This window comes from Dasypus novemcinctus, chromosome 19, assembly GCF_030445035.2.
Source record: "Dasypus novemcinctus isolate mDasNov1 chromosome 19, mDasNov1.1.hap2, whole genome shotgun sequence".
NCBI lineage: Eukaryota > Metazoa > Chordata > Mammalia > Cingulata > Dasypodidae > Dasypus > Dasypus novemcinctus.
Window position 1 is genome coordinate 51,753,273 of NC_080691.1, and position 21,681 is coordinate 51,774,953.

Here is a 21,681-nt window from a genome sequence, read left to right on the forward strand (position 1 = left end):
CAGGACGCTATGACAGGATCCGGTTTATTCTGCCTTGGGAGGGTGGTCCTGAGAGTGGCGGGTGCCACCCCGTCCCGGGCGGAGGGAGGGCCCGAGGGCCACTTAAGGCCAGTGGCAGGAGAAGCAGAGGGCACAGGTGCCCTGGAATGCGTGAGGCAAGGCCGAGGCCCGGAGGCAGCTGTGGTAGGCCAGGACAGGGTGCCCCCGCCACCCAGGGTGGAAGGCACCGGGCTGGGACTGGGCCATGGACCCAGGCCCCACGGGCACCCCGGGAGGTGGGGCACGGGGTCACATAACATGGAACACCGACACACGGCTCACATGGGAAACATGGACCCACAGGGACACAGCTGGCCAAACAAAGGAACACCGTGGCAGAGTTGTACACAGACCACATGGACACACGGTCCCAACAGCCACAGGGACAGACACAGGCCACAGGGGGCAAAAGGGGCCTTTTGGCACAACTGCACTGGAATCACAGACTCATGGGAGATGGGAGGGGCGGCTGGTGTGGAGGCACGGGGGTCCCCACGCAGACCCTCCTGCTCAGTCCGTCTTCCACACTTTGTTGAGCAGCTTTACCACCTCATCATAAATGACAAACACGATGGCCACGTCCAGGCAGACCCGGCCCAGGCGCGGGACAGTGCCCTTGTAGAACCTGGGGAGAGGGGCATGAGATGAGCAAGATGGAGGTGAGAGGCAGGAGAAAAAGGCTAAGGAGGTGCCTCTGCGGAATTTGGAAGGGAGCTCCTGGTGGGTAGGGGGAAGGGACAGATGCCAAAGGTACAGGCTTCCAGGGGGTAGACGGGTGGCGCAGGGTGAGGGATCAAGTCCAGGTAGGGGGGGCCAGGGAGGCGCTAGGGACACCAGCCTTCCCCTCCCCCACTCACGCCTTGAGCCCCTCATTCCTCAGAATCTGCAGAGCGCAGTCCAGGGTGTTCCGGTATTTGTGGGCCTCCAGGCCCTGCGGGACACAAATCCAGGAGAGTGCTCAGGCTCAAGGGCGCCAGCCTCTCCCCCAGCTCCCCCTCCCCTCTTCAACCCCACCCCACCTGCATCCGGGTCTTGACCACATCCAGCGGAGTGTTCCCGAACACGCTGGCTGCACCGGCAATGGCGCCGAAGGCCCCGGTGACCAGCGGGTTCATGGGCTTGTTGGGGTTGTCCCCTGGAAGGGGGTAGGGGTGGCGGTCAGGGCGAGAAGGCTGGGAGGAGCGCAAGCGGGAGGAGCCCACGCGGTGGGGGGCGGGGCAGGCGCACCTCGGTACCAGTTGCGCAGGGAGGTCATGACGAAGAAGCGGATGGCCTGGTTGGAGCCCTGCTTCAGCACGGTGGCCGTGAGGCCCTGGTACGTCCCCTTCAGTCCTGGGGGTGGGAGCAGAGGGTGGAGAGTCAGGCCGGGCTGGGGGAGGGGCGGGGTACCAGGAGGAAGGCCGGGGCTTGCGGCTCACCTTGTTCCCGCACAATCTCCCTGACCCCGTGGAAGAAACCTCTGTACTTGGGGTTGGCGGAAGTCTGGTCATGGATGAACTTCACCTGAGAGGAAAGAGCAGAGGCGCTGGCCACCGCCTGAGCCCGGGTCAGGCAGGGAAGTGGAGGTGGCTGCCCCCAGGCGGCGGCTTTTCACCGGGAGCCTAAAAATGGCTGCCCAGGGATGCGAAACGCAGACCAGGGCGCGGTGACTCCGCTCACTTGGCGCGGGTCTGAGCATATGTTGGCCGGCACTTCCCGGGGTTTCTGCAGCCAACACGTGTGATGTCGCTTCGTGTATAAAAGCACTTTTAAGAGCTGTAACGTCTGCTGGTTGCCTTCAGGGTAGAGTCCAGCTCCCCTGGTGCACGTGGTTGGCCCTTCCCACACCTCCCGCCCAGCAGCACCCTCTTCTGCTTTTCGGCCTTGTCTGCCCTGGCCGCCGTCCCCTCACCTCGCCTAACCCCCGTCCGCCGCCCCTTGATGGTCTCCACGGGGCACCCACCACCACGGCCTCACCTTCCCGGCCCCCTCTCCGCCTATCCTTGCCTTGGGAGCCCCGTACCTTGACGGTCTCCATGGGGCACACGACCACCACGGCCTCGGCCACCCCGGCCCCCAGGCCGCACACCAGCCCGCGCGTGCTGTCCAGCTTTCCCTGGGCGTCCCGCATTTTGGTTGCTGAGGAACTCGAAGGTCCCGAACCTAGGGAGGGAGGCGGGTGAGGGGGCGACGGCCGCCGCCCGCCCGGGACCCCCCTCCTGACCGTCCCCTCGCTGCCCTCAGGCCGGGCCTCACCTGACGGCCGCCTTGGGGATGGAGCCGTAGAGCAGGGAGCTGAGGCCGCGGTACAGGCCCAGGACGCCATGGCTGCGGACCGTCTGCCGCACGCAGTCCACTGGGGGAAGGGGCGGTCAGGGACCCCGCCGCCCCCCGCGCCGCCCCCTCCCCCTGGCTCGCCCTGCACCCCGCTCCCGGCCCCCCTTTCTGCAAGGTCTGGTCTTCCCCGCGAGTCCCGCCACCGTCGGCGCCCCGCCCCCTCCTCACCGATGCCCCGGTACCGCGGCGGGTTTGAGCGCTCGTCCAGCTGCAGCTGCGTCTTCACGTACTCGGTGGGGAACGTGATGCAGATCTCGATGCCGCCCGCCAGGCCACCTGCGGGGACCGGGCCCTGAGCCCCCCGCCCTGGCCTGCACCCGGCCTGCTCCCCGCCCCCACCGGGGGTCCCGGCACCCCGCGCAGAGCCGCGCCCCCCCGCCCGCCCAACCCGGAAGTGGGGCGGGGGCCTCGGCGGCCCGGGCCACCCGGAAGCGCCGCGGGCCGGCGCGGGGGGCGCGGAGCCGGGGCGGGGGTCGGCGGGACCCACCTGCCAGGATCGCCTTGCCCGGGTGTGTCAGCTTGGCCTTCCCGGGGGCGGCCCGCGGCAGCCGCCAGTGCGCGAGGGTCGCGGGGGGCGGCCATGGCTGGGGGCGGGCGCCGGTCGGCCTCGGGTCCGAGCCTCTCCGTGCGCGGCGGGCGGCGGTTATGGCCCGGAGGCGGGGCGCCGCGTCACCCCACGGCCCGCCCCGCGCGGTGGAGCCCGGCCCCGCCCCCGGCCCGCCTCGCGCAGGTCGGGAAACTGAGGCCAGGCGGGGCGCCCGAGGCCGGCGCCAGGCGGGGCGGGGTGCGCAGCCAATGGGGAGCCGGGCCCGGAGCGGGGCGCGGCGCGGCCGGGCGGGGCGGCGCCGGGGGCCGGGAGCCTGGAGCTGCGGGTCAAGGGGGCACTTTCTTCCAACCGCTGGGGCGCTGGGGGGAGGAGCGGCGCGGCCCTGGGGTCGGCAGCTCTGTCCTGAGGGAGTGGAGCCCCTGGTCAGACCCCGGAGGGGCGGAGACCCGGCAGTGCCCCGCACACGTGGGACGCGCCGCGCCCCCGCGGATCCGAGAGTCTGGGGCAGCCCGGGTGGGGCTCCGCCCCCAGGAGGGCGGGCCTTGGGAGCTCCGGCCGAAACGCCTCGGGTAGGGCTTGGCTGTGCTCCGCGGCACCTCCCGGGGGCAGAGGCAGGCCTCCACCCCAAAAGAGCTCCTAGCACCTCTCCCCTACGCTGCCGGCCCAGACCGGCTCTCGCCCCTCCAGTCCCCGGCAGCAAACAGCACATCTCTGCTGGGAAACACCGACTTTAATATCACCATTAGGCGAGGTTCACAGCCACGTTACACAGCCTGGTGTCTCCAACAGGACGAGGTCGTGGGAGTCTGCCAGCGGCCCTCCCCTTCCTTCCCCCGGAATCCTTGCAGACAGGGACCTCCCCAGGAACGCCAGGCTCGGCAGGGCTCAGAGGCTGCAATCACTGGATCCCGGCAAAAATACGTAACAGTCCAGGTATCCCCACCCGCCGTGGGGTCCTCTGTGCTTCTGGGGTAGACACACTCCTCGGGTCAGTTGAGGAGGGCGTTTGGTGACTGGCGGCTCTCTAGGCGCTGGAGGCGGAGACGGCGGTGGTAGCAACGTAGTCTAGGGAAGCGCTAGGGGAAGCCGGCAGGGGGGCAGCAGCAGGGCGTCACTATCAGCTGAGGGCCTGAGAGGGAGGAGCATGGTGGGCCGGGGCCCTCTCCGGCTGCCCAGGAGTAGCGGGGGTGGGGCCCAAGGACCCAAGGTCTGGGATCAGCCGGGATTCCCGGGGCTGGGGCATTGGGAGAGCAGATGTTTGGAGGCCAGGGGTATGGGAGAAGCCAGAGAGGCCGGCCAGGCAGGAGGATACACCAGTCTTGAGGTGTCACACTTAAGTCAGCTGAGTCTCATCCATGCCCATCCACATCTAAAAAACACCAAAGGGACATTAATGGGGGGTGGCCCACAGACCCTGGGGAGCCTGCTCACACCACACCCTCAGTGCCACCAGGCCCGGCATTTCTGTGCAAAGTCACCACCAGGTCAGTCTGCTCAAAAGCTGGCCCAGCCCAGGTGGGCTCTTCAGTGCAAAGCCCCCTCCCAGAACAAGCCAGCCTCCTCCAGCACCCCCCCCCCCCACACACACACACACACATGCCTCTACATGGCTTCTTGCCCCTGCTCTGGCATTCCTACCCCAATCTGAGGCCTGGCCTGGGAAGGGAGATTCAAATTGCCTTCCCCTCACCTCTCCATGGGTAAGTGTCTCTGGGGGTGCCACTACCAAACATGAGAAAGGGGTGGCTCCATCATGTGCTCCTCCTGCTTACACAGACTTTCCAAGGTGTCCAGTTTGTCCACCTGCAAGAGGTGGGAGCCCTTGAGCACTCCAACAGGCACTCAAGAGCCCACCTGGGCCCCCATCCTCCCAGAACTGCTGGGTCAAGTCTGCTGGATCCCAGCCCAAGTTGTGAACAAGCCAAGTGCCTGGGCCCACACTCTACACCACTGATGGGAAGCCCCCCACCCCACCCTTTCCCCCCCACCCCCGCATCAGAACAGGCATCTTGTCTGGGTCCTCAGCAGAGACAGGGGGTGGCAGCATGGGCAGATGTGTGGCAGTCATGGACTTCCAGGACTAGTGGAGGTGCCCCAGGACCCCAGGCCAGGGAGCAGGGTTCTTCGAACACCATGGCAGCTGTGCCCACACAGAATGTCCAACCTGGCTGCACTTTGAACTCATCACCTACAGTAGAGGGCAGCAGAATCCTGAAGCCCTCTGTGGCCATGGCATCTTGGAGGCCTGGGTGGGCCTGAGTTCCTCTAGGGCTGAGAGCCCCGGCCTCTACTTCCGAAGAAGCCTGGAGCCACAGTCATCTTTATGCAGTGCTCAGAAGAGGCAGGCTGCCCTTGACTAAGCCTTTTAGGGGTGGGCAAAGTGGCCTGGGGCAGGAAGGACAGCTTCCTGGAAGAGACCCCCCAGTGTGCTTGTGTTCCCTCCCAGGAGATGACCTGCTCTGCAGTCTGGGAACCAGGGGACTTCACCATCCCATCCACCAGTGTCCTATAGCAGCCTGCCCCAGCCATCGAGCACATGCCAGACCTGCCAGGACACACTGCCCTTACATTTGCTGTGTGGACGGGACCCAGGACACACTCTGGTGCTCCCCCCTCTCCTGCAGCCAGTGCAGTGGCCTGGGTATGGCCTGTGCCAGGTACTGTAGTGAGCTCCCAGGAGGCTCTGCAGCCGACAGGCACAGCAAGCCTCTCTAGACCAAAGGCTGGCAGCATGAGAACCTGCCACTACTACTTCCTGTTTCTTTCCTAATGCCCATTCCAACTCTGGGCAGCCCTGCCCTCCCCTCACACCCTTAAAGGAACCCTTGGAGGCACCAGGGACTCCCTGGTATGGTCTGGGTCTCTGCCCAGTTCAAAGTGGGCACTGTGAGGTGGCTTTCTCACCGGGTTAGAAATCATGACATGGGACTCGAGTACAACAGATGACTCAGGGCTATGGGCAGTAGCTAACACTAGGCCCAGACAGGGACTCCTAGGGCTTCACCTCTCAGGGAGGGCTTTAAAATCTGACACTGCCAGGAGCAGATGTAGCTTAAATGGTTGAGCACCATATGAATAGGTTCTGGGTTTGATCCCCAGTACCTCCTAAAAAAACCCAAAAAAACAAAATAAGCAAACAAATGAAAAAAAGCAACTTGGGGGAGCCAGTGTAGCTCAGTGGTTGAGCACTGGCTTCCCACATGTGAGGTCCAGGGTTCAATCCCTGACCCCAGGATCCACCCCCTCCAAAAAAAATCTGACACTCCCACCTCATTAAGTGGTAAAAGGATCAAAGTCAAGATGGTGAAAGGATGAACACGCGCATTAACATTTTCACTAAGTGCTCAGCGAATGAGGTTCCCACCAACAGGTTCACAGCGCACCCTTTGGGCCTCTCTCTGAAGGGAGACAGCTGGGGTCCGCACAGAGGGTCCCACCTCTGACGAGGGATGTATAGGCACCTGAGGCTCCACCTGGGAGCTGTACTGCCTGGCTCACCTCTCTAGCTCTCACTACCCCAAGGCTGTCAGCCAGCACCCAGGAGATTGTGCTCTTGCCACAGCTCCCAAGGCACAATCTGGGAAAGGCTGGGGAGTGCAATGCCTCTCACGGAGATTTTCTAGAGAAGGTTAGATTTTGGGCAAATACCACCTGAGTACGAAGGGAAGAGGCCATTGCTAGCTAGGCAATTTGGGCTGCTGCAGCTGGGCCCACCGCCAGGGCCTTGGAGCAGGCCTGGGCCAAGGTCACTGCCTGGGAGCAGTGCCTTCTGAGGCAAGACAAGAAGAACAGTTGGGAGCCAGGGAAATGGGATGGCACTTGCCTTGCTGAGGTACTCCCGCATCACCTGGATGAAATAGGGCACGGCGAAGTCCATGAGGCCGTGTCTCCAGGCCAGCTCCAGCACCACGTCTGGGTGAAGCAGGTCGTAGCACGTGAAGAGGGAAGCTGCGAAGCACTCCTTCTTGCCCTCCTCCAGGAACCACTGCAGCAACCTCTCAGCCAGCTCGGTGTCCCGGGACTCAGCGGCATATTGCATGGCATCCTGCATGCAAGGCAAATATACCACTTGGCTCTGTCTTGCTTGGCAGGCAATAAGCAGGAGGAGCCCTGCAGGCAGCTGGCCGGCAGGGCAAGGGAACAGGGCCAGGCTCTAGATGGAGGCCCTGTGCCAGGAGGGTGAGTCTGGACATACTGCAGAGCCCTCCTTGTGACTTGCTGCCCTCTGATAAGTTGAAACACCTCCCCCCACACTACCTGAGGCAGAGAAGAGTGGGGGGCCTGGCAGCTTCTCCTGCAGACCCTGCTGAACTGCCTGAGGGGGTGCACCGGCTATAGGCACATTGGGAGCTTGGTACATGCAAGCACGAGCTGCTGGGGGTTGGGAGTGGTGGTATTGAAGGGACAGGAGCAGCATCACCATGCTTAAGTCACAGCCAGAGCTGCCCTTCCATAGTCCATGCACAGAAGCTATTGGGACACAGCTCGTCCTCCAGAAACAGCCATCTGCCTTTGCTTCCTGACATGAAAATGTCCCTCAAAAACTCCTCATCACCATTTTTACACTTACAAATTTCATTGTCTATGTAGCAGTTTGATATAGTTATGAATCCCAAAAATAGATATTGGATTGTTTGTAAACTGTTCTGTACCTGGGCATGATTAAATTATGATTAGGGCTTTGATTGAGCCCATTGAGTCCCCGCCCCTTGGTGGATGGGGACTCACAGATGAAAGACATGGCAAAGGACAGAGTTGAAGTTTTGATGTTGGAGTTTTGATGCTGGAGTTTTGATGCTGGAGCCCCAGGAAGTAAGCACACAGAGGAGCTTGGCTGTGAGGAAAGAGAAGCTAGCTGTGGGAAGAGAGGGATCCTGAGCCCAGACAGAAGCAAGGCCCAGGAAGAGAGGAACCCAAGAAGCCTAAACCCTGGCAGGCGTTGGCAACCATTTTGCTCCTACATGTGGCAAAACACTTTGGTGAGGAAAGTAAATTAATGCTTTATTGCTTGGTAATTGTAAGCTTCTACCCCAAATAAATACCCTTTATAAAAACCAACCATTTTTGTGTGATCTATTTATCTTTAAAAAAAAAGACAATAAAAAAATTAAAAACAAACAAAAAACCCAACCGATTTCTGGTATTTTACATCAGCACCCCTTTGGCTGACTAATACAGTCTATAATAGCATAATTTTAAAAAGTATACCCTTGTTGTTAGTAGTCATTAGTAAACGAGTTCTTTCTATACCCAGTCTCTATTTCCTAGTCACATGGTAAGAATGAAAGGATCAAAGTGGTTAACTGTGTCCCAGCCTGCCCAGTCTCCATAGCAGCCCTGGGAGCTGAGAAAACAGATATGTGGAGGAACTCTCTAGCTCAAAGTCACACAGCTAAGAGGAGGCAAAGCTAGCCTCAGACACCCAATCTGTCAACCACTGGCTAGGCCTGCTGCTGTTATCACCACCCCCTCCTGCCATTGAGGGGCACCATGCACCTGTCCCCTCAAGCCTGCACTCAGCCGTCAACCCCACAACCCGACAATACACCCATCAGCCACCTCCATCTGTCCTGCTCCTGACCTCCTTCCTGAAGGAATTCTCTTGCCCACCTGCTTGCAGCTCAATTCACTGAGTTTTGCCTCACGCCACAGTATTGCTATTAATACAAAGGCCTCTGTGATGGTGAGGCTCACATGTCATCTTGGCCAGGTCGTGGTGCCCAGTTATCTGGTCAAGCAAGCACTAGCTTGATTGTTACTATGAGGACATTTTGTGGACTTAAATTATCAGTGAGGTGATTGTATAGATGGCTGATGACATCTACAATCAACTGAGGAGATTGCCTTCAGCAATCAGCTGCAGGCCCTAAAAGGAGAAGCAATGATTTCAGCAGTCAGAAAAGATAATTCTCATCTCTACTTGAGCCAGCTGGCTTCTGGAGAATTCATTGAAAACCTTCATCAGAATTCTCAGCCTACAGCCTGCCCTATGGACTCGTGCATCCCCAAGGTTGTGTAGGACAATTTTATAAAATCGTGTATTTTTTACAGCTCTCTCCTGTTAGTTGTTTCCTTAGAGAACCCTGCCTAATACAGTTTCTTTTTTTTTTTTGGCCAAAGTCAGGGGAAACTACAGTGAAAGCTCCAGGATGCCCTCCAGTCCAACCTCACTGGGCCCAAGACCAATGCGGCCATGGCTCCCACTGTCCCTGCTGTGTCCTTCTTCAGTGGCCCCTCTTCAACCTGTGCCTACATGAGGGCACCACCCCCCGCCCCACCCAGGGTGACCTCCCTGCCTCCTGCTCTCCATGACCCTCCTGGACTCGCTCACAAGGTCTTGCAGCTTCAACTGTTAGAAAGTGGCTCTTTCCTGAACCCTTGCATTCAGACCCATGAGTCTACCTGCCTGCTGGCCAGTTCCCAGAGGACTCACACATACAATGCACTCCCACAGGTAGCTCTCCAGCAGGCCCCTCTGTCTGCAGCCTGGCACTAAGCTCGAACCTGAGATTTCCCAACACGTCTCGCCAGCACACCAGGCCTGTTTACCATCAGGAGACCTCTATCATTGCCCTTTTCTCTTGAACTTCTGCCACTTTGCTCCAGCGCCCATGCTCCAGTATGAGCTCTGAGCCCCTCTTCCTGTTGGCCTGTTGACTAGTGCCTGGGCCCACAGCCCAGTGACTTGCCCACACCTCTCAGCAGAAGTGCCTGTGCTCCTTTCACCTTGCCTACACACCTGGGGGGTCTCTTAGTCCTCACTACACCTCCTGGCCCCCAACTGCCTTTGTCCTGGCACCTCCCAACACTCCACCCAGAGACCACCACCCCAGGAACAGCTGGCCCAGGGTTCCTTAGCACCCTGAGCTCCCCACATGCAGCTACAATCCCCTCTGTTCATCATCTTGCTGGGGGCCCTGAGTGGCCCAGTGGACTCTGAGCTCTAATCTCAAGAGCTAGCGCTGTTGTATAAGATCTCAGACTTGACTTATCCCTGTGTCTCCATGCCTATCCTCAGGCCACCATGGCTACTCAGTGCCCTGCTCATTTGGGAGGATGTTCAGGTGGCTTCAGTCCTGGCTCCAAGGCAGGGTCTCCCTATTGCGGGATACTGACACCTGGACCATTCTCTGGTGGGGTGTCCCAGGTGCCATGGGTGTCCTCCATGGTGGGGCATCCGGGGCACTGTGGGTGTTCAGCAATACCCCTGGCCCTCACTCACAGGATGTTGCACCATCCCCCAGTAGTGACAGTCAATGTCTCCCAACATCACCACTCGATCTCTGGTGGGCACAGTTGCCCCAGCTAAAATCCCTGCTTGCCATAAGTGGGATCACTGGTTCAGAGGACAACACCCTCTGGCCATCCTGAAACTACTGGTCACTTGGGCACTGCCATGTGGAAACCAAGTGGGACCCCAGAGCCCTTGGTCTAAAAGGCCTGTTGGGTTCCGCCTGAGAGCCTGGAGGTGAGGTATTGGAGCTTCTGCAGCATGTCTTCTCAGTTCCCTCCTCAGGGCCCCACTGGCACTTCAGGCGGGACCGAGGGCCCTGTCACTGAGGACTGGAAGATGACCAGGACCAGTCCCCAAGTTGGGGGTGGCAGCCTGGGCAAAGTTGACTGGCCTCACTGGGGTTCGAGGGTGGCCACAGCCACATGCTGTGCAGAGCAGGTGCTGGTGCTAGGCAAGTGGGTGCAGGCGTCCATGTGTCCTGGGGAGCTCCAGGGGATGTGTGAGGACAATGTCCAGGAGTTTACCCTCAGACCAAGCCTATGCCCTGAGGACAGCTCTGCTGGGGATGCATCACACCAGAGACCAGTGCAGCTGCCGAATGGTGACAAAAATGCCCTTCTATACAGCTCAGCTTTAACCCACTGGGGTCATGTCTGGGCCAAGCCAATGATGGCAATGCCTTCAGGATCGTGCTGATTTCCCAAGGCAGCCAAGCATGCCAAGCAGATGCCAGAGCTGAGATGCGTGAGAGGGGCTAGACTGACTCTCTGGCAGATAGATAGTTTGAAGAAGACTTTAACTTAGTCTTTTATTCCCAAAATCTTGATACAAAGCAAAGTAGGTGCCAAGAAGTGAAAGCTGCTATACTGTTTAGGTAGAACTATGCCCACAAATAACTGACAGGAAGAGTCAGCTCACAAAAGCGAGGATTCCCACCCCAGTGATTTCAAGGGGTGCATTGATAAGGAGAGATGATGATATCTAGATTGCTCCCGGGTCCTGAAAACATTCCCCGGGACCCCCTTACCTTCATTTCTCTCTCTTGCCTCCCTGAGAACCTCTTAGTGAAGCTCAGCGATGGGTCCCAGGGGAAAAGGGAAGGGGTTTGAATGACTCTCCCAGCTGCCCAAGGCCCAGGAAGCCCATGGAAGTGGGGAGGGGATCTCCAACCTTGTAGAGGTGGTCCTTCTTGCAGAGTTCCACACTCTGGGCCCACCGGTAGCTCCCCTTGTACAGGCAGGCGGCTATGCGCCTGAACTCCACCAGCTGGTGCTTCTCCAACTGCTGTGCCAGGCCAAGGTGGTCAAAGTTGTCATAGGCATCGATGGATGCCCTCAAACCCTAGGGAGATACCGCCTTCCCGTGAGCGGGGACACTGTGCCACAGCCCCCCGCACAACGGAGCAGGCACCCAGGAACTACTCAGCACTTGCCACACCATGGCCTCCGAAATGTCCCTGTCCATCATCCACAGTGAGCCCAGGGGCCTCCCATCTTCCCGTGCAAGGGCAGCCTAGTGCAGAGGGGCTCCTCAAGGTCTGAGGACCCTACTCTGGGTGACAACGGCTCCCACCTAAGCTGCTGTCCCTGGGGCAAAGAGGAGAAGAAGCCCCTGCTCCTGGGCTGGGGCTGCCGTGGCTGGGGCTCCTTCCTCCATACTCACCTGATAATCCTCCTCTTCAGTCAGCAGATGGTTGAGGGCCTCATTTATGCTCTTGTTGTTGAGGCTCTGGACGGACCGGAGATATGGCTTCACCAGGGCCAGCTGGCCTGCCTGGGGTCAGGGAGAGGGGCAAGACCCTCAGTCTGGCTCCTTGTGACGTGTGCACAACCGAAGGGGCTGTAGGGGACATGTGGATGCTGTCCATCTGCCATAGTGCTGGCCACCAAGGGTGGACCCAGCTGGGAGCTGACTTCTGGCCCCACCCCACAGGAGACACCTTCTGGACACCTAGAGCCTATAGGCCCCAGGTGGTTACACAAAAAGGGCTGCCTGGGCTGCTCCACAGATGCCAGTTTCAACTATGGACATCCTGGCTAGAATGCAAACCTATCTATATCTGAAACCTAAGGCAGTTTGGTAAATTAAGTCTTTAAATTGGCCAGGGATCTGCTCCATAACGTCTATTAGAGTAAAACAATTCAGACGTCCTGGACAAGCAGCTGGCTAAACCAACACCCTGTTCTCTGGGAAGGAGAACTTGGGCCAACGCACCTTAGAAAAGAAGCCCACGGCCCGGGTGGGATCCAGCCGGGGCGACAGCACCAGCAGCAGGTCGTTGATGAGGAGAGGCTGGTAGTCCAAGTAGAACTGTAGGGCTTTGTAGCAGAGCTCTGTGTTGGCAACCTAGGGGTCAAAGCCAAGGGTCCACATGGCCCACTCCTGCCTCCTTCTGGTTTCTGCTCCAATGCCACTTTCCAGTGAGGCCTGCTGCCACTGCCCTCAGCTCTGCGCCATCGTCCCCCTCAGCACGAGCAGTCTGACTCACTGACCCGGCCTGACAGGAGTACCAAGAGGCCAGACTTGGCTTCTGCCTCACCCCCACTGACACAGGGTCTGACCAGGGTCAACACTCAGAGAACACCTGCTGAGTGAATCAATGAAGTGCGACCAGACAGAATAAACCCAGTGATGCTGGACACCAAAAAACCGTTTCTATCCAAGCAAAAGCCCCCAGTCTGCCTCAGAAGGCTCTGTCAGCAGACCCTTAACTCATTCTCTCTGGCCCCACTGTGTTTAACCCATGCTGACGTGGGTGCCTCAGTTCTGCGAATGCCCAAGGGCCAGCTCAGCAGCTGGCTTGGACGGTAGGGGGGATGGGCCCATATAGCCCAATGGCCCTGGGCCTATGGGAAAGCCTGTCATCCCAGTCTTCGAAGTATGGCCAGGTGGCTAGTGTCTGTGTCCTGGCACTCTCCCAGTGGACCTTTCATCATCCTCTGCATTGTATACTGCTTGGTGATGTGCTGACCGAGAGAGTGCAGCCCTCAAGAAACCAGGTCACCCATGACAGTGTGTCTGTGGGCACATGGGGCTGTGTGGCATGCCTACCAGAGCCACAGCGGGTGGGGAGAGCGCACGTGAAGCCCCAGCAACGCTGGCCAGGTATCATCTGCAGACCAGAAGGTAGAGGAACAAGGTCACCTGCAGCCCCACTTTGTGTACTGAGAACTTGAACCTCTTTGGGTTCTCCTTCTTCACTGCCTGACCAAGACATGTCCCTCGACATCCTTTCCCTCTGAAACCAGAGGCCTCACCATCCCCAGATCCTGACTCACACAGGGCATGGTCCCCAGAACTGGCCCTTGTTGATGTAGAGCAGAACGGTAACTTGACCAGGCTATGGAGCTCCACCTGCTCTGGGCCGGCCCTCTGGGCATGCTCACACCAGAACTCTGGGACTTTTATCTTTCAAGGCTGGCCCCCTTCCTCAGTAAAATAGAGATCCTTCTGGTGCTGGGCCCCCAAGCCAGTCAATGAACAAGCAGAGGTAGCAACCACCTGCCTGGAAGGCTTTCAGGATGTCATGTAGTGCCAAGAGATGGGCACAGAGCTTTGGTGCAACTAGTTCACCCACAAGCAGTGCTACCTGGGATAACAAGCCTTCTCTAGACTCTACCTGCTGTACCTGTGACTTCCCAGGACTGCTGTGGGAGTGGGGTGAGAATGGACAGAAGAAAACACCAGCTTTACAAGGCTCTCCTTGCTTATGTGTGACTCTGGAAAGGCCCCGTTCCCTGCCTGGACCCGGGGTCCCTTCTGGATGATAAAAGAGATGGAGAGTTGACTGTGGCAGTTGTCAGAGCTGTGCACCAAGCAGCCTCTTCTGGCACATGTGAGGAAGTGCTTCCCCACCCCTTCTCAAGTCCAGGTGGCTTTCAGTGCACATGGCCAGGGTGTCATGTGTCCCTCCAACTGGGAGGTCTAAAAGTCTGAGCACAGCTGGCCATGCCCCCTTCACCTGTTGCAGTGACTGTGTAGCCTGGACAGGCCTTGGCTAGGCCAGTTTGGTGCCAAGAGCCTTCAATGAGCGTGTCCCACTCTGGGCTAAGATGCTGAAGTCTGGAGCTGTGTCTACCCTCAAGGATGGGAAGGGGTTTCTGGGCTCTTGGGGCCATCCCATTGTTTCTGTCCAGCTGTGTGGCACCCTCTCCTGGAGGCACCACCAGAAGGCCACACCTCCCAGCTGCAGTTAGTAAGGACTCCCCAATGCACCTGTGTCAAACCTGGGTATGACATAACTTTTAAGGCCCAGATGTGGGTGTGGGGACAGGATATTCTCCCTGTTCCATCTGAGAGAAAATGGAGGCTCTGAGATAAACCTGGGCCAACCAGCCAATGGCTCTGCTGCTGCTGCTGCACTGCCTGGTAGTAGCCCCTTAGGTATGCCAGGCCCTGCCACAGACCACGTTATATCCACTTTACAGATGGGGAAGATGAGGCTCACAGCAACGAAAACCCTCACCTGAAGTTACCAAGACCACACGTGGCTGGGCTGGGATGTGACCCGACTGTGTCAGCAAGGCTACTGCCCGGCCCCCAGTCACCCACCTCAAGGCCAAGTGAACCCAAAACTCTTCCTCTCATGTGCACAGAATGTAGACAAAGGTCACTGCCCCACCTGGGCCACACCCCAGCTAGTACCTTCCTGCTGTGGCCTTCATGGACGAGGGGTGGCCAGGGGACAGGTGGAGGGGAGCAGAAGCACAACCACATCCCACAGACTCCCCAGTCAGAATAGAGCACCACCTGCTCCAGGCCCATGGCGCCCAGACGCCAGCACCGTTATTCCCACAGCACAAGGCTCCCTGTTGTGTCAGGTGTGAGATACCACTGACTGTACGGTACTGTTATTTTATGTGCCACTAAGGAACAAAAGTACTACTGATTAAATCATGATGTGTCATCCATTTTTAAATGCACCCAGATACCAGTGAAGTTAAGACGTGTGAAAAGCACATGTAGAATCCACCGAGCATGGGCTTCACAGCGCGCAGACATGTCTCTTGGGGTGTGCTGTGCAAGCAAGGCCAAGGCGAGCGTGCCACCAGCCTGCCCTTCCATTGGTAACCTGCAGGCCCTAATCTGGCCGAGCAGGTCCTCCGAGAAGATGCTCCACCTGGGGACCAACTGTTCTTTCAAACAGTACCCAGTAAAGGAGAGGCCAGAGTCCTCAGCTGGGACTCCCACTCTGCCTCCCACATTGGCCCCTCAGAGCTGCATCTAGAACAAAAGCTGCAGCAGAGAGGCCACAGCTCACTGCTGGCTGGGGCTTCCGTGTCCTCCACCTCCCTGGTCATGAGTCAAAGTCTAATCTACCCCCTTGGAGAAGGCAGGATAGAAATATAACTGGGGTATACTTTTCACCAGCAGACTTCAAAGGGGAGAAGTCTATGGGCAAATTATTTACCTAAGGCCCCTGGACAAAATGAGGCTACTCAATCAAAATGGACCAAGAATGAATGATAGGACTTTCATCTCCCCTACCTTCCACTTTACTGCAAAGCTGAACCAGAGAAGAGGGGATCTGAGGTTGTACCCCACTCAGAGGGCACAAAAGCAAAATAACAGCATCTTGCCTGATGCTTAAACCAAGGCCCAGCACCACTTCACACGTTTTATTTTTTTTAGGTGGTAGCAGGGATTGAGATTAGGACCTTGTAGGTGGGAAGCAGGCGCTCAACCACTGAGCTACGGCAGCTCCTCTCCACTTAACACTTTCGTCTGCTATTAGAACAGTTCAGGATCCTGATTTGGCTCAAATGGACTAGAGGAGGGGGAAGCCCTTCCTGGGAAGGGAGGGGCTTCCGAGGCCAGGCACCCCTGGGCCTGAGGTGACACCCACCCAGCAGGTGTTTATGGTCCACAGTCAGGTGCCTGCACTCATCTGGGGTTTGTGTCACTGAAGGAAGAAAATGTCAGATAATGAAAAGAAATATGAAAAAAACAAAACAGGAAGTGTTGGTACACAAGGTCTGGCGTTGGGACCCCTGAGCTGAGAGGTGAACAACGAAGATATCCAGGTGGAGCTTATATGGCAGAAGGAAGAGCCACAGCAAAGGTCCAGCTGTGAGGGGGTTCCTGGGGTTGCAGAAGGGCTGGGGGAGGGAGGCTGGTCCTGGCGAGGCTGGAGGGGCAAGCTGACCACACGGGCAGCAGCCTATACACAAGCTTGGCTGTCACTGAGCCCCAAGCCTTCACGCAGCCTGGCCGTGCAGCCCCAGTCCACTCACTGGCTCTCTCAATGGGTCAGCTCCCCTGGTGTAGATGGAACACCACCTTCCTGGGGTGTGGGGATCTCAGGAGACAAAGGCAAACTGCTGTTGCTGTCCCATGTCCCCACATCCCCTCTCACCTTGGTGATGGTGTCCTTGAAATGACCTTCTCTCCAGGCTTCAGTGGGGTGGTGCATCATGGTGAGGACCGCGTGGTCGTACTCCTCATACTTGTCGTAGAGGAACACCAGCTCGGCCCACAGGTGTGCCTGCTCTGCCGCTCTCAGCACCTGGAAGGGAGGCCGGGCGCTCGGGCCTGGGCCACTCCCTCGGCAGCCAGGACTTCGGGGACGGCTTGGTTACCTTCGGGATGTTGACTCGGGACCAGAAGAGCTCCAGGTGTTCTGGCATCTTCTGTGGCTTGAACTTGGAGTAGAGGACGGCCAGCTCTGTGAACATGCCCATGTGGGCCTGCTCCAGGCCCATGGCTGCCTCCAGCAGGGCGATCAGCTCCTCAAAGTAGCCGCGGTCCTGGAATCAACAGTAATGCTCAGGGCTGAGGGAAAGGCAGCACCCAGCCCATTGTGGGCTGGGGTGGGGTGGGAGCACACGGCAGCCAGCTGTGGCTGGATGTGATTTCAAGCAGGTGCTCAGTTTGGGGAGTTTTTGCTTTGAGGATATAGAGCCTTTGTAAATCAAAATGAATAATAATTTTTAAAAAACATTTTCCTTAGTGTCTTGTGGGATTTTTGACAATTACCATTCTTTGGAAAGTTGCCCATGTCACTGCAGTTTTTGAGTTTACCTAAGTATTAATTAGTATTGCCATTTTTAAAAAAAGAAACATGAAGGGAAGCGGCTGTGGCTCAATCAGTTGGGCTCCCGTCTACCATATGCGAGGCCCTGGGTTCGCGTCCTGGGGCCTCCTTGTGAAGGCAGGCTCGCCGCATGCTGCGGAGAGCTGACAGCCCACAAGCGCTGCCCGGCCCACAAGCCCCATGGAGAGCCGACTCAGCAAGGTGATGCAACAAAAAAGGGAGACAAGCAAAAACACAGAAGAGTGCACAGCAAATGGACACAGAGAGCAGACAGCAAGCAAGCTGCTGGGGGGAGGGAAAATAAAATACAGACACAGAAGAATGCACAGCAAATGGACATAGAAAACATACAGCATGCAAAAAAGTCACAAAGGGGAGGGGGGATAAAAAAAAAGAAACATGAAAAAATTAAAACAAGAAATGGGAGCAAATGGAGTCTGAGGATTATTCATTTTCTCTCTGTCCCAGTACACCCCTCCTGCGATCCCGACTTCAACACTGGTCCCTACTGCAGCTTCCTGTCCTCATGCCCCCTGCTGTGTGCCTGTCACAGCCCACCCCTCAGGCCTGACCCTGGGGGAAGTGCCAGCCACGTGTTAGTGACCACAAGCCTTGGCAGGGCTCATTTTGCTCCAGGCAGCACCCGCTCCCCGAGAGGGCAGCTTACACACTTTCCTGCTCCTATGGCCCTCAGGGCAACCTTCTCCATTTTTACAGGCAGCCAACCACCTTTCTGGGGCACTGAGAAAACAGGGAGGGGAAAGCCATCAGAAGAAAATGTCCACATCACGCTGGCTGCCAGCCCCTGCACCCAAACGTCCCATCTGCAGGTACACTAGGTGCTCCTGCCTGACATCGCTTCCCAGCCCTGGAGCACTTGGTCCTGGCACCTCTCACCTTCTCAGGCCACTGCACTGGGCCCCACAGGCACTTCTCTCTCCTGCACCCGTGCGCCTCTCACTGAGTCACCAGCAAGCCTCCTGCCGATGCTCCTGTCCTCTTGATTCCAAGACTCTGATCAGTGCTCGTCCCATTCCTTGCCTTTGCAGCAAAGACTCCTCCAAAGAGCTGTGCCCACCCTGTTCCCTGTTCTCTCAAGCCCTGCAGTCAGGCTTGGTTCTGTCTCAGGACTCAAGGTCACCAGCACCCTGCACCCTCAATTCTGCCCCTGGCATCTGCCCACCACAGCACCCACAGCTGACCACCCCTCCTTGAGATAGCTGGACCTCACACCCTCTCAACTTTCTTCCCACTGTGTGGGTTCTCCCTTCTTCATGGTGGAGGCCCCGGGCTCAGTCTTTGGTCTCCTCTCTCTTCACTTACCCACTATGTGCCACGATGACCCCACATTGTGCCACCAGCTGGGTTTCTGCCCTGAACACAAGACTCTTTATTTCCAACAGCCTACCTGATTCTTCTCCTTGAACAGCCGGTGGGCAGATCAAACTCTGTCATATCCAAACCTGAATTCTTGTTCTCTCTGTCCAAGCAGCCTCCACCCACAGGCTTCCCCATTGCCACTGATAACTCCATGCTTCCAGTTGTCAGGGCCAAAAATAAATGGAGACACCTCTGACTTTCCCTTCTCATCCCACATCCAATCCATTAGCAAATCAAGATGGCCACATGTTCAAAATACACATTCCAGGGAAGCGGACTTGGCTCAATAGATAGAGCGTCTGCCTACCACATGGGAGGTCCAGGGTTCAAACCCAGGGCCTCCTGACCTGTGTGGTGAGCTGGCCCACGTGCAGTGCTGATGTGCACAAGGAGTGCCGTGCCATGCCCGGGTGTCCCCCACATAGGGGAGCCCCATGTGCAAGGAGTGCGCCCCGTAAGGAGAGCCGCCCCACACGAAAAAAAGTCCAGCCTGCCCAGGAGTGGTGCCGTACACACGGAGAACTGATGCGACAAAAAGAGACACAGATTCTGATGCCGCTGACAAGAATACAAGTGGACACAGAAGAACATACACCAAATGGACACAGAGAGCAGATAACTTGGGCGGGGGAGGGAAGGGGAGAGAAATAAATAAAAATAAAATTTTAAAAACAAACAAAAAACAAAATACACATTCCAAACCTGACGGCTCCAGCACCCTGGCCTGAGCCCTTGCCTTCTCCCACTGCTGCCACAGGTCCTGGCCACTCCCAGGCTTCCAATCTGTCCCTACCCCAACAGTCTATTCCTAGCACATCAGCTAGAGCCACTTTGTTACCTGCTTAGGGTTCCACACTCCACTCCCAATAAAGCCCAAATCCTTCGAGCAGCTGGGATCTGGCCCTCCTTTGCCACTCAACCCATGCCGGCTCCTGCCTCATGGGTCCCTCCATGAACACAAAGGTCCACTCTTGTCTTGGGACCTTTGTCTGGCTGCTAATTCTTGCTGGAATACTCTTCCCTCAAATACACACATTGCCAAGTCCCTCTCTTTCTTTAAGTCTTTGCTCATAGGTCACCCTATTAATTAATTCTAACTACCTCTTTAAAAAAAATCCCACCAACTCATCCGCCCAGGTACACTCCCCCCAGACCTGGCCCCAGGGCCCTGTGATTCACTAAGCCCCTTCAGGCCACTTTTCCCTCAAGGAGTGGGGCTGGGTCTGGAGTTTAGAGGCAACTGGCTGCTCTGACTGGCTGCAGGTGGTCTGACCACAGCGCTCCAGGAAGCTCACTGGTGGAGGCCAGGCCCCTGAACACATTACGTCTGTCCATCAACCACTCAGCAGCACAGTATAATGACAGTAGGAATTCGGACAGCCCACCCTTCCAGAGGGTCTACCTTGGGTTCCCTCTCTCTGCCTCTTCTTAGCCTTTAACCCTTGCACAAAGTGGGGAACCTTGGCTATGCTGTGACCTGCTTAGGAGTCTCAGCAGGTTACCTGAAGCAAGTCATTGACAGGGTTTCTGAAGAGACAATGACTCAAGGGAAGTGAGAAACTTTTAAAAACACAAGATACCAGCCTGCCAAGAGGTCCTGGGTCTCTAACAAGGCAATCTGAATTTAATTTGTAACTGGTTGTCTAGCACATGAAAGGGATTTCCTTCCACAGAGACCAAAGCTTTGTGTTTTTCACACTTATCTGCAGGTACTGGGACTGGGACTGCCACATGCTAAGGGAATGACTGCCCCTGGGGGAGGAGTGTTTAAAGGTCACTCACAATCTTAATTTCTGAGAGGCTTTCTCCAGCTCGAGATTAGTTACCTGGTAATAGAGTATCAGCTCCTCCAGTTCATCTGCGTGGATGACTATGTGAAGACCACACAATTGTGCAAGGCGGAACTCCTGCCCATCTATACAGGCAAAGCATACCTGGGGGGGGCGGGGGAAGGAAGGGGTCTGGTAAGGTCAGAGTTACCCTAAGACCCAGACACAAGTACCACCACAGTTGCTTACCAGGGAAGCAACTGGAGACGCAGAAATTCCCTGAACACTTTAAGTAGGTAACTGTAAAATGAACTTCACGAGATTTTGGAAAAAAATATATATATATAATCAGCAGGCCAAGGGGGCATTTGAAACAATGGAAAGAAGGCTCATGAATTACTCCTAAGTCCAATGATGTGGAGGTTTGTTTAGGTGATAGAAAAGTCATTCTGAATTTCAGATTTTAGGGTTTGAAAAGAATTTAATAAAACTCAGGAATCATTATTATTGGAGAGAAAACAAGTGGAGTATATTTCATCGAATACTGTTTACATGGGAGAAGTGTGCTTTAATAAGAAAAATTTTTTAATTTTATTTTTATTATAGCAGTTGTATGTTTAGATAAAAATCATGTAGGAAGTTCCTATATACCCAACCCACATGCATTTTTTAAAATTATTTTTTATAAGATGCTTTTGTTTTATGCTGTACTGTATGTGTATTTAATGATAAAAAGTGCTTAAGTTTAAGAAGAAATGAAATCAGAATGCATATGACAACATGGATGAACCTAGAAGATATGTTGACTGAAATAAGCCAGACACAAAAGGACAAATATTGTATGGTCTCATTAATATGAACTAAATACATTGAATAAACTCACAGGTAAACTCTAGATTATAGGTTACTAGGAAAGAGAAAGTGGGTTGAGAATGGGAGATGATGCTTAATGTATGCAGCATTATTAATAAGCTTAATTGTAAAAGTGGAAATGAATAGAGTTGAGAATAACACATTGGAGTGAGTATAACACTGCTGGCTCACAAATGTGATTGTTGCTAAAAGGGGTAGTCTGTGGACATAAATGTCAGTTAAAAGGAAAGTAAAGAAAACTCTAGGGAATGTATAACGTAGTGATTTTGGTGGCGGATGAAGATTGTGGTTAACAGTATAAATTTAAGAATGTTCTTTTACAAAGTGCTAAGAATATGATGATACTTGGGAAAATTACAACTAATACAAATTGTGGACGACAGTTAACAGTAATATTGTAATTTTTTCAGCAATGGCAAGAAGATATATTTTCAATACTAAGGGACAAGAATAGGAGCTTATAAGGGAGTACTGAATTTTTCCTTTTGGA

At 55.9% G+C, this 21,681-nt stretch overlaps 2 protein-coding genes across 5 annotated transcripts in view; both read right to left on the reverse strand.

The window, feature by feature from the left end:
• Positions 1 to 353: 353 nt before the first annotated feature.
• Positions 354 to 3,022, reverse strand: SLC25A1 (solute carrier family 25 member 1). Its single transcript, XM_004480954.5, is given in 11 exon segments — positions 354 to 664; positions 897 to 970; positions 1,059 to 1,174; positions 1,267 to 1,371; positions 1,458 to 1,542; positions 2,042 to 2,149; positions 2,151 to 2,181; positions 2,275 to 2,374; positions 2,524 to 2,631; positions 2,843 to 2,894; positions 2,896 to 3,022. Coding segments are annotated over 11 exon segments (936 nt in total). The 5' UTR covers positions 2,938 to 3,022; the 3' UTR covers positions 354 to 549.
• Positions 3,023 to 3,614: 592 nt separating this feature from the next.
• CLTCL1 (clathrin heavy chain like 1) overlaps positions 3,615 to 21,681 on the reverse strand; it is a 110,639-nt gene continuing 92,572 nt past the window's right edge. For 2 of the 4 annotated variants that reach the window (XM_058281809.2, XM_058281807.2), the window contains 9 exons: positions 20,376 to 20,483; positions 16,715 to 16,882; positions 16,492 to 16,641; positions 12,351 to 12,482; positions 11,799 to 11,909; positions 11,307 to 11,477; positions 6,726 to 6,947; positions 4,629 to 4,705; positions 3,615 to 4,271 (listed from right to left, as the gene is read on the reverse strand). In XM_058281809.2, coding sequence (XP_058137792.1) covers position 4,271; positions 4,629 to 4,705; positions 6,726 to 6,947; positions 11,307 to 11,477; positions 11,799 to 11,909; positions 12,351 to 12,482; positions 16,492 to 16,641; positions 16,715 to 16,882; positions 20,376 to 20,483 — 1,140 coding nt within the window. In that variant the 3' untranslated portion in view covers positions 3,615 to 4,270. Of the gene's footprint in view, positions 4,272 to 4,628; positions 4,706 to 6,725; positions 6,948 to 11,306; positions 11,478 to 11,798; positions 11,976 to 12,350; positions 12,483 to 16,491; positions 16,642 to 16,714; positions 16,883 to 20,375; positions 20,484 to 21,681 lie in introns of those variants that run through there. The other 2 variants (XM_058281808.2, XM_058281810.2) reach the window with 2 other exon arrangements.